Source organism: Protobothrops mucrosquamatus, unplaced genomic scaffold (genome assembly GCF_001527695.2).
Source record: "Protobothrops mucrosquamatus isolate PMUCROS unplaced genomic scaffold, P.Mucros_1.0 scaffold6, whole genome shotgun sequence".
Lineage (NCBI taxonomy): Eukaryota > Metazoa > Chordata > Lepidosauria > Squamata > Viperidae > Protobothrops > Protobothrops mucrosquamatus.
In genome coordinates this window covers 1,749,040-1,765,958 of record NW_015386393.1, presented here as the reverse complement: position 1 = coordinate 1,765,958, position 16,919 = coordinate 1,749,040, and the positions used below count along the sequence as shown (strand labels likewise).

At 44.7% G+C, this 16,919-nt stretch overlaps 1 protein-coding gene across 1 annotated transcript in view; it reads right to left on the bottom strand.

Annotated features, from left to right (window-relative positions):
• Positions 1–4,404: 4,404 nt before the first annotated feature.
• SIN3B (SIN3 transcription regulator family member B) overlaps positions 4,405–16,919 on the bottom strand; it is a 23,358-nt gene continuing 10,843 nt past the window's right edge. The window contains exons 11-20 of the mRNA XM_029282960.1: positions 15,460–15,698; positions 14,918–15,101; positions 14,570–14,836; positions 14,089–14,356; positions 10,410–10,579; positions 7,428–7,601; positions 6,981–7,073; positions 6,727–6,821; positions 4,740–4,944; positions 4,405–4,635 (exon numbers count right to left, since the gene is read on the bottom strand). Coding sequence (XP_029138793.1) covers positions 4,405–4,635; positions 4,740–4,944; positions 6,727–6,821; positions 6,981–7,073; positions 7,428–7,601; positions 10,410–10,579; positions 14,089–14,356; positions 14,570–14,836; positions 14,918–15,101; positions 15,460–15,698 — 1,926 coding nt within the window. The remainder of the gene's footprint in view (positions 4,636–4,739; positions 4,945–6,726; positions 6,822–6,980; positions 7,074–7,427; positions 7,602–10,409; positions 10,580–14,088; positions 14,357–14,569; positions 14,837–14,917; positions 15,102–15,459; positions 15,699–16,919) is intronic.

The window sequence follows — 16,919 nt, the reverse complement described above, 5'->3', positions numbered from 1 at the left end:
GGTAAGGCCACACTTGGAATACTGCATCCAGTTTTGGTCACCACGATGTAAAAAAGATGTTGAGACTCTAGAAAGAGTACAGAGAAGAGCAACAAAGATGATTAGGGGACTGGAGGCTAAAACATATAAGGAAAGGCTGCTGGAATTGGGTATGTCTAGTTTAATGAAGAGAAGGACGAGGGGGGACATGATAGCAGTGCACCAATATCTCAGGGGCTGCCACAAAGAAGAGGGAGTCAAACTATTTTCCAAAGCGCCTTAGGGCAGGACAAGAAGCAACGGATTTCCTTTTTATCCTTGCTAACCATCCTTTTTTCATCACATCGATAGCACTGCTTCATTCATTGTCTTTTGCTCCTTAAATTTCTTAACTCTGCCTTTCTGAGGAACTCATCAACAGTATCCAGCCACAACTTTCTCAATCTTCTCTTTAGCCTGCTCACTTTTTCTTTGTTTAGTTTTTTTGGAATTTGATATACCCAACTTCCACTTGCATTGAAATGGGGAGCAATACACTTGTATACATCACTCTTTTTGCTTCAGTCAATCAATCATTATTCCTTACAACACATTAACCACCACTTTTCTACCAGATTTTGTACATATGAAACTATCCCTACCCATTTCCTCTTTTGTAAACGTCCTACCACAAATTCACACACTTTTCTTCCCCATTTATAAATAGTGGAATGAATCGTGGAATGAAGGCGAGATAAATCCTTCTCGTATCCTTTCCCCAAAACCAAATAATTTGAAATATCTTTAGTTGTTGCATGACTGCTGATACTGCTGTCCTGAAGTGGGCCTTGCAAGCCTTCCAATAGCATAATGCTGCTGGTGTAACTGGGCCCATCCAACTTGCCGCTGGTCATCCTCTTTTTCTCTTTCCTTTATGACTTTTCCAGCATTATCCGCCTCTCAAGGAGGCTGGCCCTTCATATAGTGAAATGTGTCCAAAATGTAATTTGAACCTGGCTGCAATGAAGAAATGTGTTTAGTTTTACTGGTTTAATTTATAAGGCTACCAGACTCTGTGGTGACTCTAGATCAGGGGCTCTCAACTTGGCAACTTTAAGACTTGTGGACTTCAACTCCTAGAATTCCTCAGTCTGCTTTGCTGGCTGAGGAATTCTAGGAGTTGAAGTCCACAAGTCTTAAAGTTGCCAAGGTTGAGGACCCCTGCTCTAGATGGCAAAATCCTAGAAACAGAATGGAAAGAATATACTAAAGAAGACAGAACAATGACATTTGGACAGAACAATGAAACACCCTTATTCCCATAAGAGGCCTATCACCCACCCCATAGCCCAAGGCCTTGGGAAATGCCAGATTTTAAGGAACGTTTGAAGAAAGTGTGGAAACTGTTCCAGAAGGCAGTCATTATGATAGAGAAAGCCCAATTTCTGAGTCCCATTGGTACTGGGGTTTTTTTGTCAATCCCAGAATCATAATTGCAAATCTGTTTTATTTATGCACATAATGAAGAGAAGGACGAGGGGTGACATGATAGCAGTGTTCCAATATCTCAGGGGCTTCCACAAAGAAGAAGGAGTCAAGCTATTTTCTAAAGCGCCTGAAGGCAGGAAAAGAAGCAACGGATGGAAACTAATCAAGGAGAGAAGCAACCTAGAACTAAGGAGAAACTTCCTGACAGTTAGAACAATTAACCAGTGGAACAACCTGCTTCCAGAAGCTGTGAATGCTCCAACACTGGAAGTTTTTAAGAAGAAACTGGACAACCATTTGTCTGGAATGGTATAGGGTTTCCTGCCTGAGCAGGGGGTTGGACTAGATGATCTCCAAGGTCCCCTCCAACTCTATTATTATTATTGTTGTTGAACAAATGGATGCTATGGTATTGTAAAGCAAAATGCCAAAATTTAGAAACAACTTTGCCTCTGTGAGTTGCTCAGGATACATGAAATCTCAGCAAACAAAAAATAGGGCATGATTACAATTTAATACTTTCTTAGAAATCTCTCCACTTGGCCAGAAAAACAGACAATAAACACCCTAGTTTTTTATATGGCCACCCATTAATTTTATTTAAAACTCAAGCCTAATTCATTTAAGTTGCTCAGATTTCTTTTAGAAAGTGCACTATTTCACCTCTAAAAGAACACTTGGTTACTTGATTTATATCTCTTTATTCTAGCAAGACAGCTAATATAAAATAAAAGCAAAAACTGAATATAAAAAATAAGAAATACAAATTAAAAGTAATGGTGAAATAAATCAAATCCTGATGAAAGAGAAATCTGCACCCCAGTCATGTGACCACATTTTGAGCACTCAGCAACTGGCCTGCATTTATGGCCACTTGCAATCTTCCACAGTCACATGACTGTGATTTATGACATTTTTGCTGGGAAAGCGGTATTTACTTCTGCTTTCCGACAAAAAACATTGCACAGTGAACAATGGGTTTGCTTAACAACCATGGCACTCGCTTTAGAACAGCTGCAAAAAAGGCCATAAAATCACACTGTTATGACTTACAACCATAACTGCAGGCTCAATTATGGTCATAAGTAGAGGACTACCTGTAATCTCATTGAGAAGGTTACATCTAAGTCCCAGATTTGTTATGTCTCGTCTGTAAGGGAGAATCCTCCGTTTCACAAATAAACTGTCTCTCCCTGAACATTCAAACAGGTTTTATCCCAGCCAGAAACATTTTGTTTCTACCTTTTCAAATGCTCTGAAGAGCTGCTCCCAAGGGCTTTGTCAAATATTCTGAAGGCACCCAAGAATCGAGAAACAAGGGAATCTTTGCATTTTAAAATCAATATTTTATTTTACTTGATGTGCAAATAAATATTTTTTTAAAAACTACATTTAAAGAATTGCAAAGCAAATACAAGCCAAAACCAATTTAAAAAAAAAAGCAAGAGATCCTTCAGAAAAACCGAAGAATTATTTTCTTGTCTTCTCTTCCGACTATTGACAGGTCTCTGTGGGTTTCACGTAGCCCTTGCTAACACCACATTGCGCGATGAGAAGGATACAAAGGAGAGAGTCTTGCTTTGTCCACTCAGATTATAAATTAATTGATTTATAAAAGGATGTGTAAAGATGGCCTTGAAAAAGTTTGAGGAAAAAGAGGGGAGGAAGGAGGGTGGTCTAGAAGGGGATGGAATTCTCAAACTTCACGATGCCCCCCCAATCAAACACACATTAAGCCACAAGCTACCATTTAGTAGTAGTTTCGTAACAGAATTTGGCACAGGCAGTCCTCTCTGCTCAGGTAGAAGAGAAGACACAATTGAAGATCTGGGAGAAGAAGCTGCTGGAGACAAAGCTGGTAGAGCTGGGACTTCCGAATGCTGCTCAAGGCAAAATGGCATCCCCTCCCTTGGCAACAAGGGAATTAGAGAAGAAGGGGGGGATTACAACTGCCTATTTCGCAAGTCAAAGAAACCCCTGGGCACCAAGGACTTTCTGGAAACAGGGAGGGCAGTAACCCCTAATGGGAGACCCAGAGCTTCAGCACAAAACCCCCTAACCCTGCATCAGGGGATCTTTCCACTGAACAGTCCAGTATCTCTGGACATGCACCTCGTATCCAGAGATGGGACCTGCAAATCTTGCTGCCGTAAGAGGCACACGGATGAGAATGGCATAGGATGGCATACTTAAGTGAAGACACCAGAGCCCGTGTGGGAGGGAAGACACCTTGAATCTTATCCAGGCCAAGTTTTAGATTAGATTTTAAAAAAATCGTTTTGAAGATGGGTGGAGAGAGAATACAAATCCCAACCTCTTATTCTTTGCAGGAAAACATGGACTGGTGGTTCTTGAAGAAATCTTGGGTGCTCCTATTTTTAAAGGGGTAAAAGCCCTAGTTGTCCAGGGTGCAGCATCCACTTGAATAATTCTCTAAGTAAGAAGGTGTCAAGGTATACTGGCGACTCAGCCGTGCCACCCATAGAATTAGAACATAGGGGAAAAGTGAGAGAGAAAAGCCAAAGTTTCCACATTTGGTATGTTGTTTGCTGCTCAACGATACAACTGTTGTAGGTTCTTGAAGACCTCATCCCCAATTGGTAACAATTTTGGAACTTCTCAAAGAGCAACGGCCTGTCTCGTCTAGCCCGCTGACCTCTTCCCTCCTAGAGTTCAATCTCTTCTCCTGGCCTACGCTGAAAGCCCCCACTTTAAATGAGAGGAACAGAAGCTGCCTCCATTCTGCTAGGGGTCCATTCTTTCTTGGACAAGCACACCCATGCTGCATGGGGTAGGGTGGGATGGGGAAGAAAATCATCACAGCCCCGAGTGGGACCCCAAATGATAAAAGCTGGTTGGATAAATACCAGTGATACATACATTGTCTTCCCAGAAGTCCATGAGGGCCACTGGAATTTGGGGGTGGGCGGGCGGACGGGTGGGCGGACGGACTGGAAGTCAGGGCGAGGAAGGCTGGCGGCTGTACTGCACGTGGTAGCGGTTGACAGGCACCCCGTGTATACTGACAGTCTCACAAGTGGTCTTGCAGGGCAGCAGGTCCTCATCCTCATCGCCCATCAGCCAGTCCTGGACCATCTCGGCTGCTTCTCGGTTGACGTGCCTTGCAAGCCAGCGCCGGTGCCACTCTTCAAAGCGCTGGTGATGCCGCAGCAAGACTCGAGGGGCCGCCTGCAAGAGAGACGGGGGGGAAAAGGGGTGGGATCACAAGTGATCTGGGAACTTAAGTCTCTCTAGCAGGCCGCTCCCCAAATGGCCCGTTCCAGAAGGCACACCTGTTTGGCTCGAGACAGCGCTCCCCGACGGTACATGTAGTCTTCAGCGTTCATGATGAAGAGCATCTTGTGTGTGTTCAACTTGAACTTGCAGTCCACATTACAGGCACTCTCCACACCGATCAGCTGCTTCCAGGAGCTTTTCGCTTTGTCACGCATGGCCTGGATCTGCTGGCACTGCCATCGCCGGAATTTGTCAAGGTTCCTGAGAGGGGAAAAGAGGACAGACCTCAACCTGGGTTACTTTGGGGGAAGGAGGCAGCAGGGGAAAAGGGGGTGCCCCAATCACTCTTCTTCAAAGCTCTTTGAAACAGATAGTCCTTGATTTACGACTGATGGCTTAGGACAGGGGTCTTCAAACTTGGCCCTTTTATGACTTGTGGACTTCAAGTCCCAGAATTCCTCAGCCAGCGTGCCTGGCTGAGGAATTCTGGGAGTTGAAGTCCACAAGTCATAAAAGGGCCAACTTTGAAGACTCCTGGCTTAGGATCATTTGAAGTTACAACAGACCTCCCAAAAGGTACCTATGCCTCAGTTCCAAAGTTGCCTCTCCCAGGTCACACAACCGCATTTTGGGTGCTTGGGATTTGTGGCTGTTTGCAGCATCCTGCATTTACGTGATTGTGATTCATGATGTTTTTGCCAAAAACCAGGGCTTACTTCCAAATTTTGGCAAAAATGCCCTATAGCAAACAATGGGTTTGCTTAGGGATTACTAGAAAAAACTGTATCAGTCACTTGATGACACAGTTTACGACTTTCACAACTTATGACTATAATGGGCAGGCTCCATTACAATTATAAGTACAGGGGAATTCTGATCACCTTCAGCCACAATGCAAGCCATATTTTCAAGGAGCAAGGCAGAAAACACTGTTAGATCTGAAACTACGTCCACACAGACCTATCCTTCTCTTCATTTCTAGAGTAAGCAATGTTATGCAAAAAATGAGAAAAGACACCAAGGAAATTAAAGGTCTGAGATCAGAAAAATATAGCTAAACTAGTTTACACTAAAATAATAAACTGTGCCTCTTCGGTCTTTGGAATGGAATGGAATAATAAGAATAGAATAGAATAGAATAGAATAGAATAGAATAGAATAGAATAGAATAGAATAGAATAGAATAGAATAGAATAATAACTTTATTGTCACTTTGAATGTACACTAAGCGGCATACAATAAAATGAAATTTCGTTGCATACGGCTCTCAAATGGTCACCACCTCCAATATACATTACATAAATATGACAAAAATAAATACAGAAGTATGCATATGCCCACATATATTACACAGAGAAACAACACAGTCTAGTTCAGATTATGTATACATGTGCATGGCGAGAAAAACGAATCTTGTGAGTTTACCAGATGGATGGCATAGGGAACAAAGCTATTACAGAATTGTAGTTCTGCTAGAAATACTTCGAAACCTCCTCCCAGGGGGGAGCAACAGAAACAGACCGTAAAGTGGGTGTGTGGGGTCTCTAACAATGCTAAGCACACCTTTTCAAGATCCCATTCCCACTGCATTCTCAACTTTCACTTCCCTATAACAAAGTGGGCAGGACCATGCCCTTATATACAAAGCTGTTTTCAATTTCTGAAACATACATTCACTCCTGTCATCAGAGTACAAATTACCCACTACAAAGTGTATGAATTCTTTAGAGGTGTCTGTAATCACAGTCAATGTGATCAAAACTTCGTCTAAGTCCTATTAATCAGCAATTTCAAGCAGATTCACTTTATAATGCTTTCCCTAAACCAGTTTCCCAAACTTGACTGGCTGGCTGGGAAATTCGGGGATCTGAAGTCCACTCCTACGTTTCTGCAGCAATCACTCACTTAGATATTGTTTTCCTCACTTGTAGTATTTTTCACTTCATCATTCCACCAAGGGTCATTTTTCATATTTCTGGTTAGCACATCTAACTAACAGCAGAATGACAGAGGATGGAAAACAATGGGAAAAGAGCCACTCACCTCTGCAGAAAGACCGGCTTTAAGAGGAAGCCTTCATTCTGACTGCTCGGGGTCCCTTCCACTCCCACATACTGCTCCACATAATTAGTCAAATGCTGGAGGAGACAAGACAGCCAGTTGCTTTCTTCTCGGATACAGGAAGTCTGAAGTAAATTATCCCTTTCTGCCCTCCTGGGAACGTTTTGTTCCATGCATTCTCCAAGGAACATGAGGTCACGTTCAACTTGGAAGGAGGGGAACAAGGTTAGAATTACCTGGACTTCCGTGGGGTCTTCAGTTTGAGTCTCTTCTGTGTCCAAAAGTTCAATGGTCATGATCACTTGGTCCTTCCTTTGAAGGAACATCACCTGTGAAAAAGAGGCAGCATGCAAAACAGAGGCCCAAAAGAAGCTGTCCTCACCCGTAGGCACAAAGGTGAGGCATCTCCCCAAACGCTAATTCCCATACATTCCCACCCCCAAATGCTAATTCCCATTCTCATTAAGTGGGTAATAAAAATAGGCTACCTTTAAAAGTTCAACAGAGGAGAGAAGATATTGTCAATGTTGGAATCAACCTTCCCCAACTTGGTAACTTTCAGATTTACTGGCTTTCAGTTTTGATCATATCCATTGGAAACTGAAGTCCAACCTATCTATCCGTCCTCAGCTGTGGGAAGGCAAAGTGTGGAAGCTTGTTTTGTGGGAAAGGGGCTGCTGTACCTTGAAGCAGTTCTCATCGGCCATGCAACGTTCCGCCTTCCACTGGTAGCTGGTCTCCTTTGCAGCTCGTACACATTGCGAAGACAGATTGCCACCAGCCGCGCCGTGCTTTCGCTCGCTCAGATACAGCTCCACAACTTTCAGACAGACATCATCACTCACCAAGTGATGCAGCTGTTGTCCCAGAACAAGCAGATGTGGAGGAGAGAGAGAAAAGCAGAAAATACCAACATCAAGTAGGGCACAAAGGCCACAAAATGGTCCAGCACCTGCAACCTCATTCAGGACAGCTTAACCAGAAACACATTAACCTAACCTACTGCTAAACTCAGTTCAACATAGAGGTAGACCTTGAGTTATAACCATTAGTTATAGCCATCATTTAGTGACTGAAGTTACGATGGTGCTGAATAAAGAAACTGACTGATCTCAAAGTTCCGGCCTGTTGGAGTGCCCCCATAATCATGTAAATAAAATCTGGTCACATGATCACCATTTTCCACCTTCCCTGTTGGCTTCCCACAAGCAAAATCAATGGAGAATATAGTAGTAAGGATGCAAATCACTCAGATAAGTCTACCCTCACTGTCCTTTCTTCACTCACATACATTGCGCCTCCCTCACTCCACTCATCGCATGCACTGCATCCTCCTTCCTTCCTTTGAATTCACTCTAAACTCGTTCCCTCCCCCTTCGCCACATGCCTTCACCAGCTCCAGCCTCCCCAGGTCATTCCTGTGCTCACGCACACGCATGTGCCATCCCTCCCTGGCCTTCCTACACTGACATGCATCCTTGCACCATCCTTCCCCAGTCTTCCTGAGTTTACACTATGCATACCACATTGCAACAACACCCCCTGCCTGATCTTGTGCAGCCTGCACAGGGCCTCCCGCATCAACCCACCACTATACCCCACACTCCATATCTGGGGCTCTCTACGTTTGTCACGTAATGACCCACACACAGATCTTGGGTTTACAGTGAGGGAAAAAATTATTTGATCCCCTGCTGATTTTGAACGTTTGCCCACTGGCAAAGAAATGATCAGTCTATCATTTTAATGGTAGGTTTATTTTAACAGTGAGAGACAGAATAACAACAAAAAAAAAAAAAATCCAGAAAAACACATTTCAAAATGTTATAAATTGATTTTCATTTTAATGAGTGAAATAAGTATTTGATCCTCTATCAACCAGCAAGATTTCTGGCTCCCAGGTATCTTTTATATAAGTAATGAGCTGAGATTAGGAGCACTCTCTTAAAGGGAGTGGTCTTAATCTCAGCTTGTTACCTGTATAAAAGACACCTGTCCACAGAAGCAATCAATCAATCAGATTCCAAACACTCCACCATGGCCAAGACCAAAGAGCTATCCAAGGATGTCAGGGACAAGATTGTAGACCTACACAGGGCTGGAATGCCAAGTATCTTGGTGAGAAGGTGACAACAGTTGGTGCAATTATTCACAAATGGCAGAAACACAAAATAACTGTCAATCTCCCTCGGTCTGGGGCTCCATGCAAGATCTTGCCTTGTGGAGTTTCAATGATCATGAGAATGGTGAGGAATCTTGGGAAGATCTTGTCAATGATCTCAAGGAAGCTGGGACCATAGTCACCAAGAAAACAATTAGTAACACACTACACCGTGAAGGACTGAAATCCTGCAACACCCACAAGGTCCCCCTGCTCAAGAAAGCACGTGTACAGGCCCGTCTGAAGTTTGCCAATGACCATCTGAATGATTCAGAGGAGAACTGGGTGAAAGTGTTGTGGTCAGATGAGACCAAAACCGAGCTCTTTGGCATCAGCTCAATTCGCCATGTTAGGAGGAGGAGGAATGCTGCCTGTGACCCCAAGAACACCATCCCCACCGTCAAACATGGAGATGGAAACATTATGCTTTGGAGGTGTTTTTCTGCTAAGGGGACCAGGCAACTTCACTGCATCAAAGGGACGATGGACCGGGCCATGGACCGTCAAATCTTGGGTGAGAACCTCCTTCCCTCAACCAGGGCATTGAACATGGGTCGTGGATGGGTATTCCAGCATGACAATGACCCAAAACATACGGCCAAGGCAACAAAGGAGTGGCTCAAGAAGAAGCACATTAAGGTCCTGGAGTGGCCTAGCCAGTCTCAGACCTTAATCCCATAGAAAATCTGTGGAGAGAGCTGAAGGTTTGAGCTGCCAAACATCAGCCTCAAAACTTTAATGACTTGGAGAGGATCTGCAAAGAGGAGTGGGACAAAATCCCTCCTGAGATGTGTGCAAACCTGGTGGCCAACTACAAGAAATGTCTGACCTCTGTGATTGCCAACAAAGGTTTTGCCACCAAGTACTAAATCATATTTTGCGAAGGGGTCAAATACTTATTTCACTCGTTAAAATGCAAATCCATTTATAACTTTTTTTGAAATGTGTTTTTCTGGATTTTTTTTGTTATTATTCTGTCTCTCACTGTTAAAATAAACCTACCATTACAATTATAGACTGATCATTTCTTTGTCAGTGGGCAAACGTACAAAATCAGCAGGGGATCAAATAATTTTTCCCCCTCACTGTACAATGACAACTGGGACTGCCTAGATTGCCATCACTAAGCAATGTGGCCATGTGACTTTATCACTGCATTGCGTAGTAATGGCAATCCTGGTCCCAACTGCTGTTATAAGTCAAGGACTATTGGTAATGCCAAATGGAGCAGCGTTTCTGAATGGCCTCAACTGCACATAGGTAACAATTTTAAGTTTTTTCCCTCATGGACAAAGTTCTGAAATTGTACCATGAAATCCTGAATACCTCAGAGCAGGCCCAGCCTTACAAACTAATAACAGAGCTCACCACAAACAAAGGGGCTGCCTGGGATGTTATTTCTGCATAAGAGGTTCAGTAGGGGCCAAATTATAACAGGCCCAAAGCAGATACCAAAACAGTCTCTTATATATCTCCCCCACACCCTGGACAAGGATGCAGTTACCTGTCGGACAATGTTTTGTACAAGCTTGTCCATGGTAAAACCAATGTAGGCATGGATGGTGAACATCTCTCTCAAGGTGTCCTCATATTGAGTGGGGTCAATGTTGCCATCCAGCAAATTCCTCACCAAGTCTAGGAAAGCTGGGTAATATTCCTCCAGCTCCACTTCACCTGGGGGAAGAACAGGAATCAGACACCCCGTGGAAAAAAGATAACTGCTCGAACGTCTCTGCAGGAAAGTGTGGGGCGCTCAGGCAGATGCCAAACCAGTTTCCATGCCTATCTGTGCGCCAGTGATTTGAGCGATCTTATGTAAGGGACACCAAGTATTTAAATGATAGCCTACCATAAGGATTCGATATGCCCACATTCAATAAGTGAATGATAGGACTTGCTGTAGTCCAGGGGTAGTCAACCTTGGCTCTTTTATGACTCGTGGACTTCAATTCCCAGAATTCCTGAGCCAGCTTAGCTGGCTCAGGAATTCTGGGAGTTGAAGTCCACGAGTCATAAAAGAGCCAAGGTTGACTACCCCTGCTCTAGTCTAAGGCCCTTGCCAAGCTGCTCTTCTCTACTGTTGGACAACTTAGAGAACCATTATACAACACAATAACCTCTAGTGGCCAAAAGATGTATTGGAGGTGTATTGAAGAACGGCAGGGATACCTGGAGCTGGAATGGACGTTCTGGTGTTTTCCAGATATTCTGGATTTCAACTGCAATATCCTATGTCAGTGCCGATATCCAGCACATTGGAGGGCTCCAGAGTGCCTCCTCCTATCTTACAAAAACAAACCCTTCCATTCCAACTATGATTCAGCTTCTTAATCTTTTCCTCTGATTTCAAATAACACGGAAGCTTTTTTTTTCCAAGAAGGGAACCTCAAGATCGCAAACATTTAAAAAAGATGTACAGGAAGCATAAAATATAGTGAAACCCCAACTGAGATCAGAAAGGATGTCTATTCTTTCCAATGTCCATTAAACCATCAAATACGCAAATGACATAGATCGATGTGAACGTTCATTTAAAATTCTTTAAAATCTTTCTTAAGTGCCAGACTACTTTTGGAGACAACAGAAATCCTAAGGGGCGATTATCCAGATGGTAATTTTGCCCACTGCATCTGAAGTCCGCTGAACAGAGGTTTAGAAAATAAAAATGTCTCTAAAATAAATGTAATATAGGCAACCAATCCATCAAAACTATTAAGGCAAAATCAGATATAATGCAAGCAAACGCAAAAGACCAGGTGAAACGGGAAACTTTCCAGGGGAAAACCCTGCAAATTTTCAGGGAAAGGAAAGCTTCTGTTACTGAAAAGGCTACCTATCTTTTTATCTGAACCAGGCACATAAAGAACTAAATTCCATTTACCAATAAAGTCTAGTTTCTACTTATTCTTTTATAAAGCATTCAAAAATCTGCAGTTTGGAATTAAGTTGCTGTCCATAAATTGGGGAAAGACGAGATGAGAATAGCTGCTGCCTTTAGGCCTCAAAAGATTTCTAATCTGGAAATGCCTCAAAAGCCACCGAGGTTTCTCAGATGCACCCTAACCACAAGGCAAAAAAAGAATATCTGCAATTCAACCCACCACAATTCACTAATCACACCAGGAGAACGGAGTAGAAGGTTTGAAGAAATAATTTGCAGGAGAGCTAAACTTTCAGAGGAATCTCTGCCCATTGGAGAGGATTAGTGGAGTCCAGTGATGGTGAACCAACGACATGTGTGTCAAAGGTGGTATGCCACAACGTTTTGGGTGACCAACTAGCATTCACCAACACCCAGTAACTATTCTCAAAAGCATGCTCCATTTTTCTGCATGATTTCTCAGAGGCTGTGGAGGCCATTCAAGAATGGGATATGTTCTCACACAGCCTCCAGATCCTCTGGAAGTCACTAGAGGGCTGTTCTCTCTCTCTCTCATTCTCTCTCTCTCTCTCTGGGGGGGGGGTGTCTCTGGAGCCTCAGAAAGCCACATCAAAATGGGGCATTCTTTTGCAGAGTTTTCAGAGGCTGCAGCCGTGGGGCAGCCTTTTCTGAAGCTGCTCCAAGAACAAAGACGTCATGCGACCCAGAACAGCCTCGGTAGACTGCGGGGGCCTTTCACCACCTAAAAATAAGCAGCGCGTGGGGATCCTGAGGAGTGCTCGGCCACAGAGGCAATTGCCAGGGTTGCCAGGGCTGAAGTTTCTTTTGTTCATGTGTGTGAAACGCCGGCAGAGTCCGCTTAGGCATTTTCTGAATTTTTGACCCGTTGAGCTCAAAATGTTTGCCATCACTGGCTTAATTTCGATAGAAAAGAATAGCTGTAGCTCAGGATTGTAGTGTGGGGCCCCCTTGGTTCTCTCTGAGCTTGGTTGTGTTCTTGCAGATGTTTCATTACCCAGACTAGGTAATAGCTTCAGTTTTTGGTTTAATTTGTTTTGTATGAAACTGTCTATAAAGCAAATAGGAGGAAAAAATCCATGCTCCTCCACTGATAAAAACTATAATTTCCCCTAGAAAATGAAGAGTCATTTCAGTTTCTCAGATGCAATTTGCATCCAATAGGGTTCTGAAAAAAATGCCAGCCTTACAACCCCTTATCATTCTATTTTTATTTTTTTAAAAAAACCACCCCTATCTAATTCGCACATACATCCTTCGGAAGTTTGTGTAACTGTTGTGAAACTGCCGGCTGGGCTGGAATGAGGGATCGAGTGAGGGGTCTACGGCAATTCGCCACGGCCAACTCGTCGCGGTCAGCTTGCTGCAGGACAAGAGTTACATGAATATCGAAAAAAACAGTGGAATAGAATCATTGAAGAAAGGACGCCAAAGGAGGGACAGAATGAAATGTGAATGGCCAAAATTAAAATATTTTTTTGTTTGTTTTAAATAAATAGAATTGTTAAATTGTCCCGCAGCAAGTTGTCCCACGGTTTGAGTTGGCCATAGCGCGTTCTCCTGCAGCGAACTGGCCGTGGCAAGCTGGCCCATTCCATCGAGTGAGGGCCTAGAGCAGTGGTGGTGAACCTATGGCACGGGTGCCAGAGGCGGCACTCAGAGCCCTCTCTGTGGGCACACGTGCCGTTGCCCCAGCCTTGCCTCCCCCCTGTGACCCCCTCCTCTCCAGCAGCCCCCCTGAAGGAGAGTCACCCCTGAGCGTGGCCCATATGGAGCAGCACAGTCAAGGACATGGCAGCCAGGCAGCATAGACAAGACTTTGCCCTCACACCCCATCATGCAGTTGATGCTGCAGGGCGCGGGCAGAGGGTGTGGCCGCCATAGAGCTGCTGGGCTGCCTGGGCGATCTGCGGTAGGCCCGGGAGGCGGTGATGGTCCTGTGAGCAGGCGGGGCGGGGCAGGGGGTGGAGCGGGGGCGGGGCCAGTTTTTGGGCACTCGGTCTCTAAAAGGTTCGCCATCACTGGCCTAGAGCCCTTCTGCAGCTGCCAGAGGCATCACCTTGACCTCCTCCAAGATCTATGAAGCCATATCTGGTTGTTCCAGGGGAAGGCAAGCAGCCTCGGGAGATTTCTGTAACTTAGACAGAAAACAATGAAGCTGCTTCCTTTACCTATTTGCGAAGGGCTCTCCCTGCTTGTGCCTGAGAGCAACCAATGTTCACGGGTTCTCCCCTCTTCCCTCCACCCAAACTCTTTCGAGATGCTCCCGGCGAGGCCGACTTACTCGGTTGCTTCAGCCTCAGCTCCATGGCGGGGTCATTGGCCCGCTCCTTCCGGCCTTCGCACAGTAGCTTCTCTCTCTCTTTTTCTGTCCGATACTCCAGCAGCTGCTTCTGTGCCTGACGGTAAATCTTGAGGAGCCGCGAGCAAAGAGTCTGATGAAGGCGAAGGAAGAAGTACCAGTTGTTGTTGGCAAAGAAGAGGGTGTAGACGTTGTCCAGGGTAAGGTGGGAACGAGCGGAAGGCACAATGCTTTCCAGACTCCCTTTGTCCTTTGCAGGGCTGGCAGGAGGTGCTGGGGGGTTTCTTTTGCGCAGTTCGTGGCCCTCCAAGGCAGGTGGCTTCTCCTCCATAGGGCTCGCAGGCAGGCCGGGGGGATTCCTCTTTCTCAGCTCATGGGCTTCCACCAGGGTCGACCCCTTATCCTCCATAGGGGTCGTCTGTGAGCCAGGCGCGTGCCTTTTCCGTAGATCGCGTGTCTCCACCGGGTGAGCCTTGGGGCTCCCCTTTTCCTCGGTGGGCAACTCTTCGGGAACTGGGTGCTCGGGCATCTGGGAGAAAAACAGGTCCGGGATGAAGTGATGGACAATCTGTCGAATAGTAGCCTGGTCCTCCTTCTGGATGGTGGGTTGCCGTTTCACATAGTAGCTGACTAAGGCAGCTGCGTCGTCCAGGATCTGCTTGTCTTCATAGACAAAGATGAGATGCGGCTCGTTAGTGGCTCCCCTCCCTTCCGAGTGTTGCTCCTGGTGCTGGAAATACACATAGGGGAGATCAGTGAGAGAATCAGGGCTCCCTCCTCCACCCCTAAGAGAAGAAGCCCCGAGGCTTACCTCATCGTAGACGCTCTCAATCTCATTCAGCAGGCTCTTGGAGCGCAAGGCTTTCGTGTCGTTCTGCTTGAAGTTTGCAGCCTGGTGGTCAAGAGACTTCAGGTAGGCCTTCTCATACTGCTCTCGCCAGATCTTGTTGAAGCCCTGCTGAGCTTCTCGCCACTCTTCTTCCTTGGCCTTCAGCCTGGAACAGAGCAGATGTCGCTGAACTTGGAAACCAAGCATAAATAAAAGGCTCCAAAGAAATGCTGCTTCCAGGTCCAGCAACCACAGAATTTTGCATAGGAAGTGTCATGCACGCTGTTATATTATGGCAAAGCATTTCAAATATAATCTCCAGGGAAAGCAAAAGGACGGGAGCAATTTCAGTAAGTTTTCTCCCCACCCAAGGCTAGAATCTTTTAGATGTGTTGGAATCACAACTTGCAGAATCCTCAGCCAGCCACGCCACAAAACAGGCTGGTTAGGAATTCTGGGTGTGGCAGTCAGGTTAGGGGGGGGGGGGAATTGAATAGATTGAAAAGGAAGTGTGCAGTGGTCACCTCTTCAGGATAACAGGAAGGGCAGTGATAGGGTTCTTCTTGAGGCTCTCAATGATCTCTGGGGCTTTGTCACCGTAGATGCGGTAGATGGCCCGGCGCTGGATCACTTCTGACGTGCCACCAAGGCAGTCGTCCAACCGGAACTTCTCTTGATCCTCCTGCGACATGCGGGTCAGTTTTTTCTGCACACTTTCTAAGACACGGATGGTCGCCAAGTTGGTCTCTAAGACAACATCCAGCTGCAAAAAGAAAGCCAAGAAACAGAAAAGAAGCAAAAGGAGGGAATCTCCTTTATCATGAACAATTCTTTGGAGGAAATTAAGACAATCCAGCCCAAACATCCATGAGACAGTCACAGCACATAATTAAGCCATTCCCTCCCAAGCCACCAAAATAGCCTGCCAGCTATTATTACAATTATTTATTAGTCTTGTTACAGCTGCTCCACTCCAAAAGAGTCATTGTGCCACAATGCCTAACAATCCCAACCAAACATGGCATGAACCAATGTACTTTAACAACATCTGGGCACCCATATGGTGGACTCCCGTGCTAAAATGTAATAGTGACATATAAACTAGTTCATTTGATGTATGAACCATTATCTCGAATTAATAATATATTTATCGATTACTTTTGAAAGAGAAGAAGAAATTATAAACAGTGAACTCAAGAAATTGTTAACAATGGCTGTTATCAAAAAAGATACTGGGGGATAATGCAGATTATTTTTTACTAATGAGTCAAATAATACACACAGAATGCTTTTCAAAAAAAATTCCTTCTTCTTATTCAAGTTGTGAGTGACAGAACAAGATTTGTTAAGTTCCACTGTTTTGAGTAGGTTCATGCAAAGGTCACTAATGCTACACCAGAAGTTAAAATGTTCCTGAAATGTGAATAGTATATTTCACACTGGAAAAATGAGTAGATAATTCTCAGCACTACAGATTAAATGGAGATTCTGTTATGCTAACTGATACTATTAATTGCCAGAATGGATCTGGGTCCAGAACTGGCATCTCAGGCCGCTGTAGAACTTGATCGTGATTGGATCTCGGTTCATGACTGCTCTTGCTAGTAAATAGCTATTTTGATACACTTGTAATCCAAGATACGTTATGCTCCAAATGGACTACAGACCATTTATAATGCAACTGGTTTCAATTGAAAACAGTATACAGGTTGTCCTCACAAAAATGAATTTAGTGACCATTCAAAGTTACAACAGCATTGAAGAAAGTGACTTATGACCAGTTTGCACATAGCTGCAGCGCCCCTGTGGTCATGTGATCAAAATTTGGGTGCTTGGCAACTGGCATGTATTTGTGACAGTTGCGCTTCCGACAAGCAAAATCAATGGGGGAAGCCAGATTCATTTAATATCTGTGTGATTCACTTAACTGCAGTGATTTGCTTAACAACTATGGCAAAAAAAGTCATAAAGTGGGGCAAAAGTC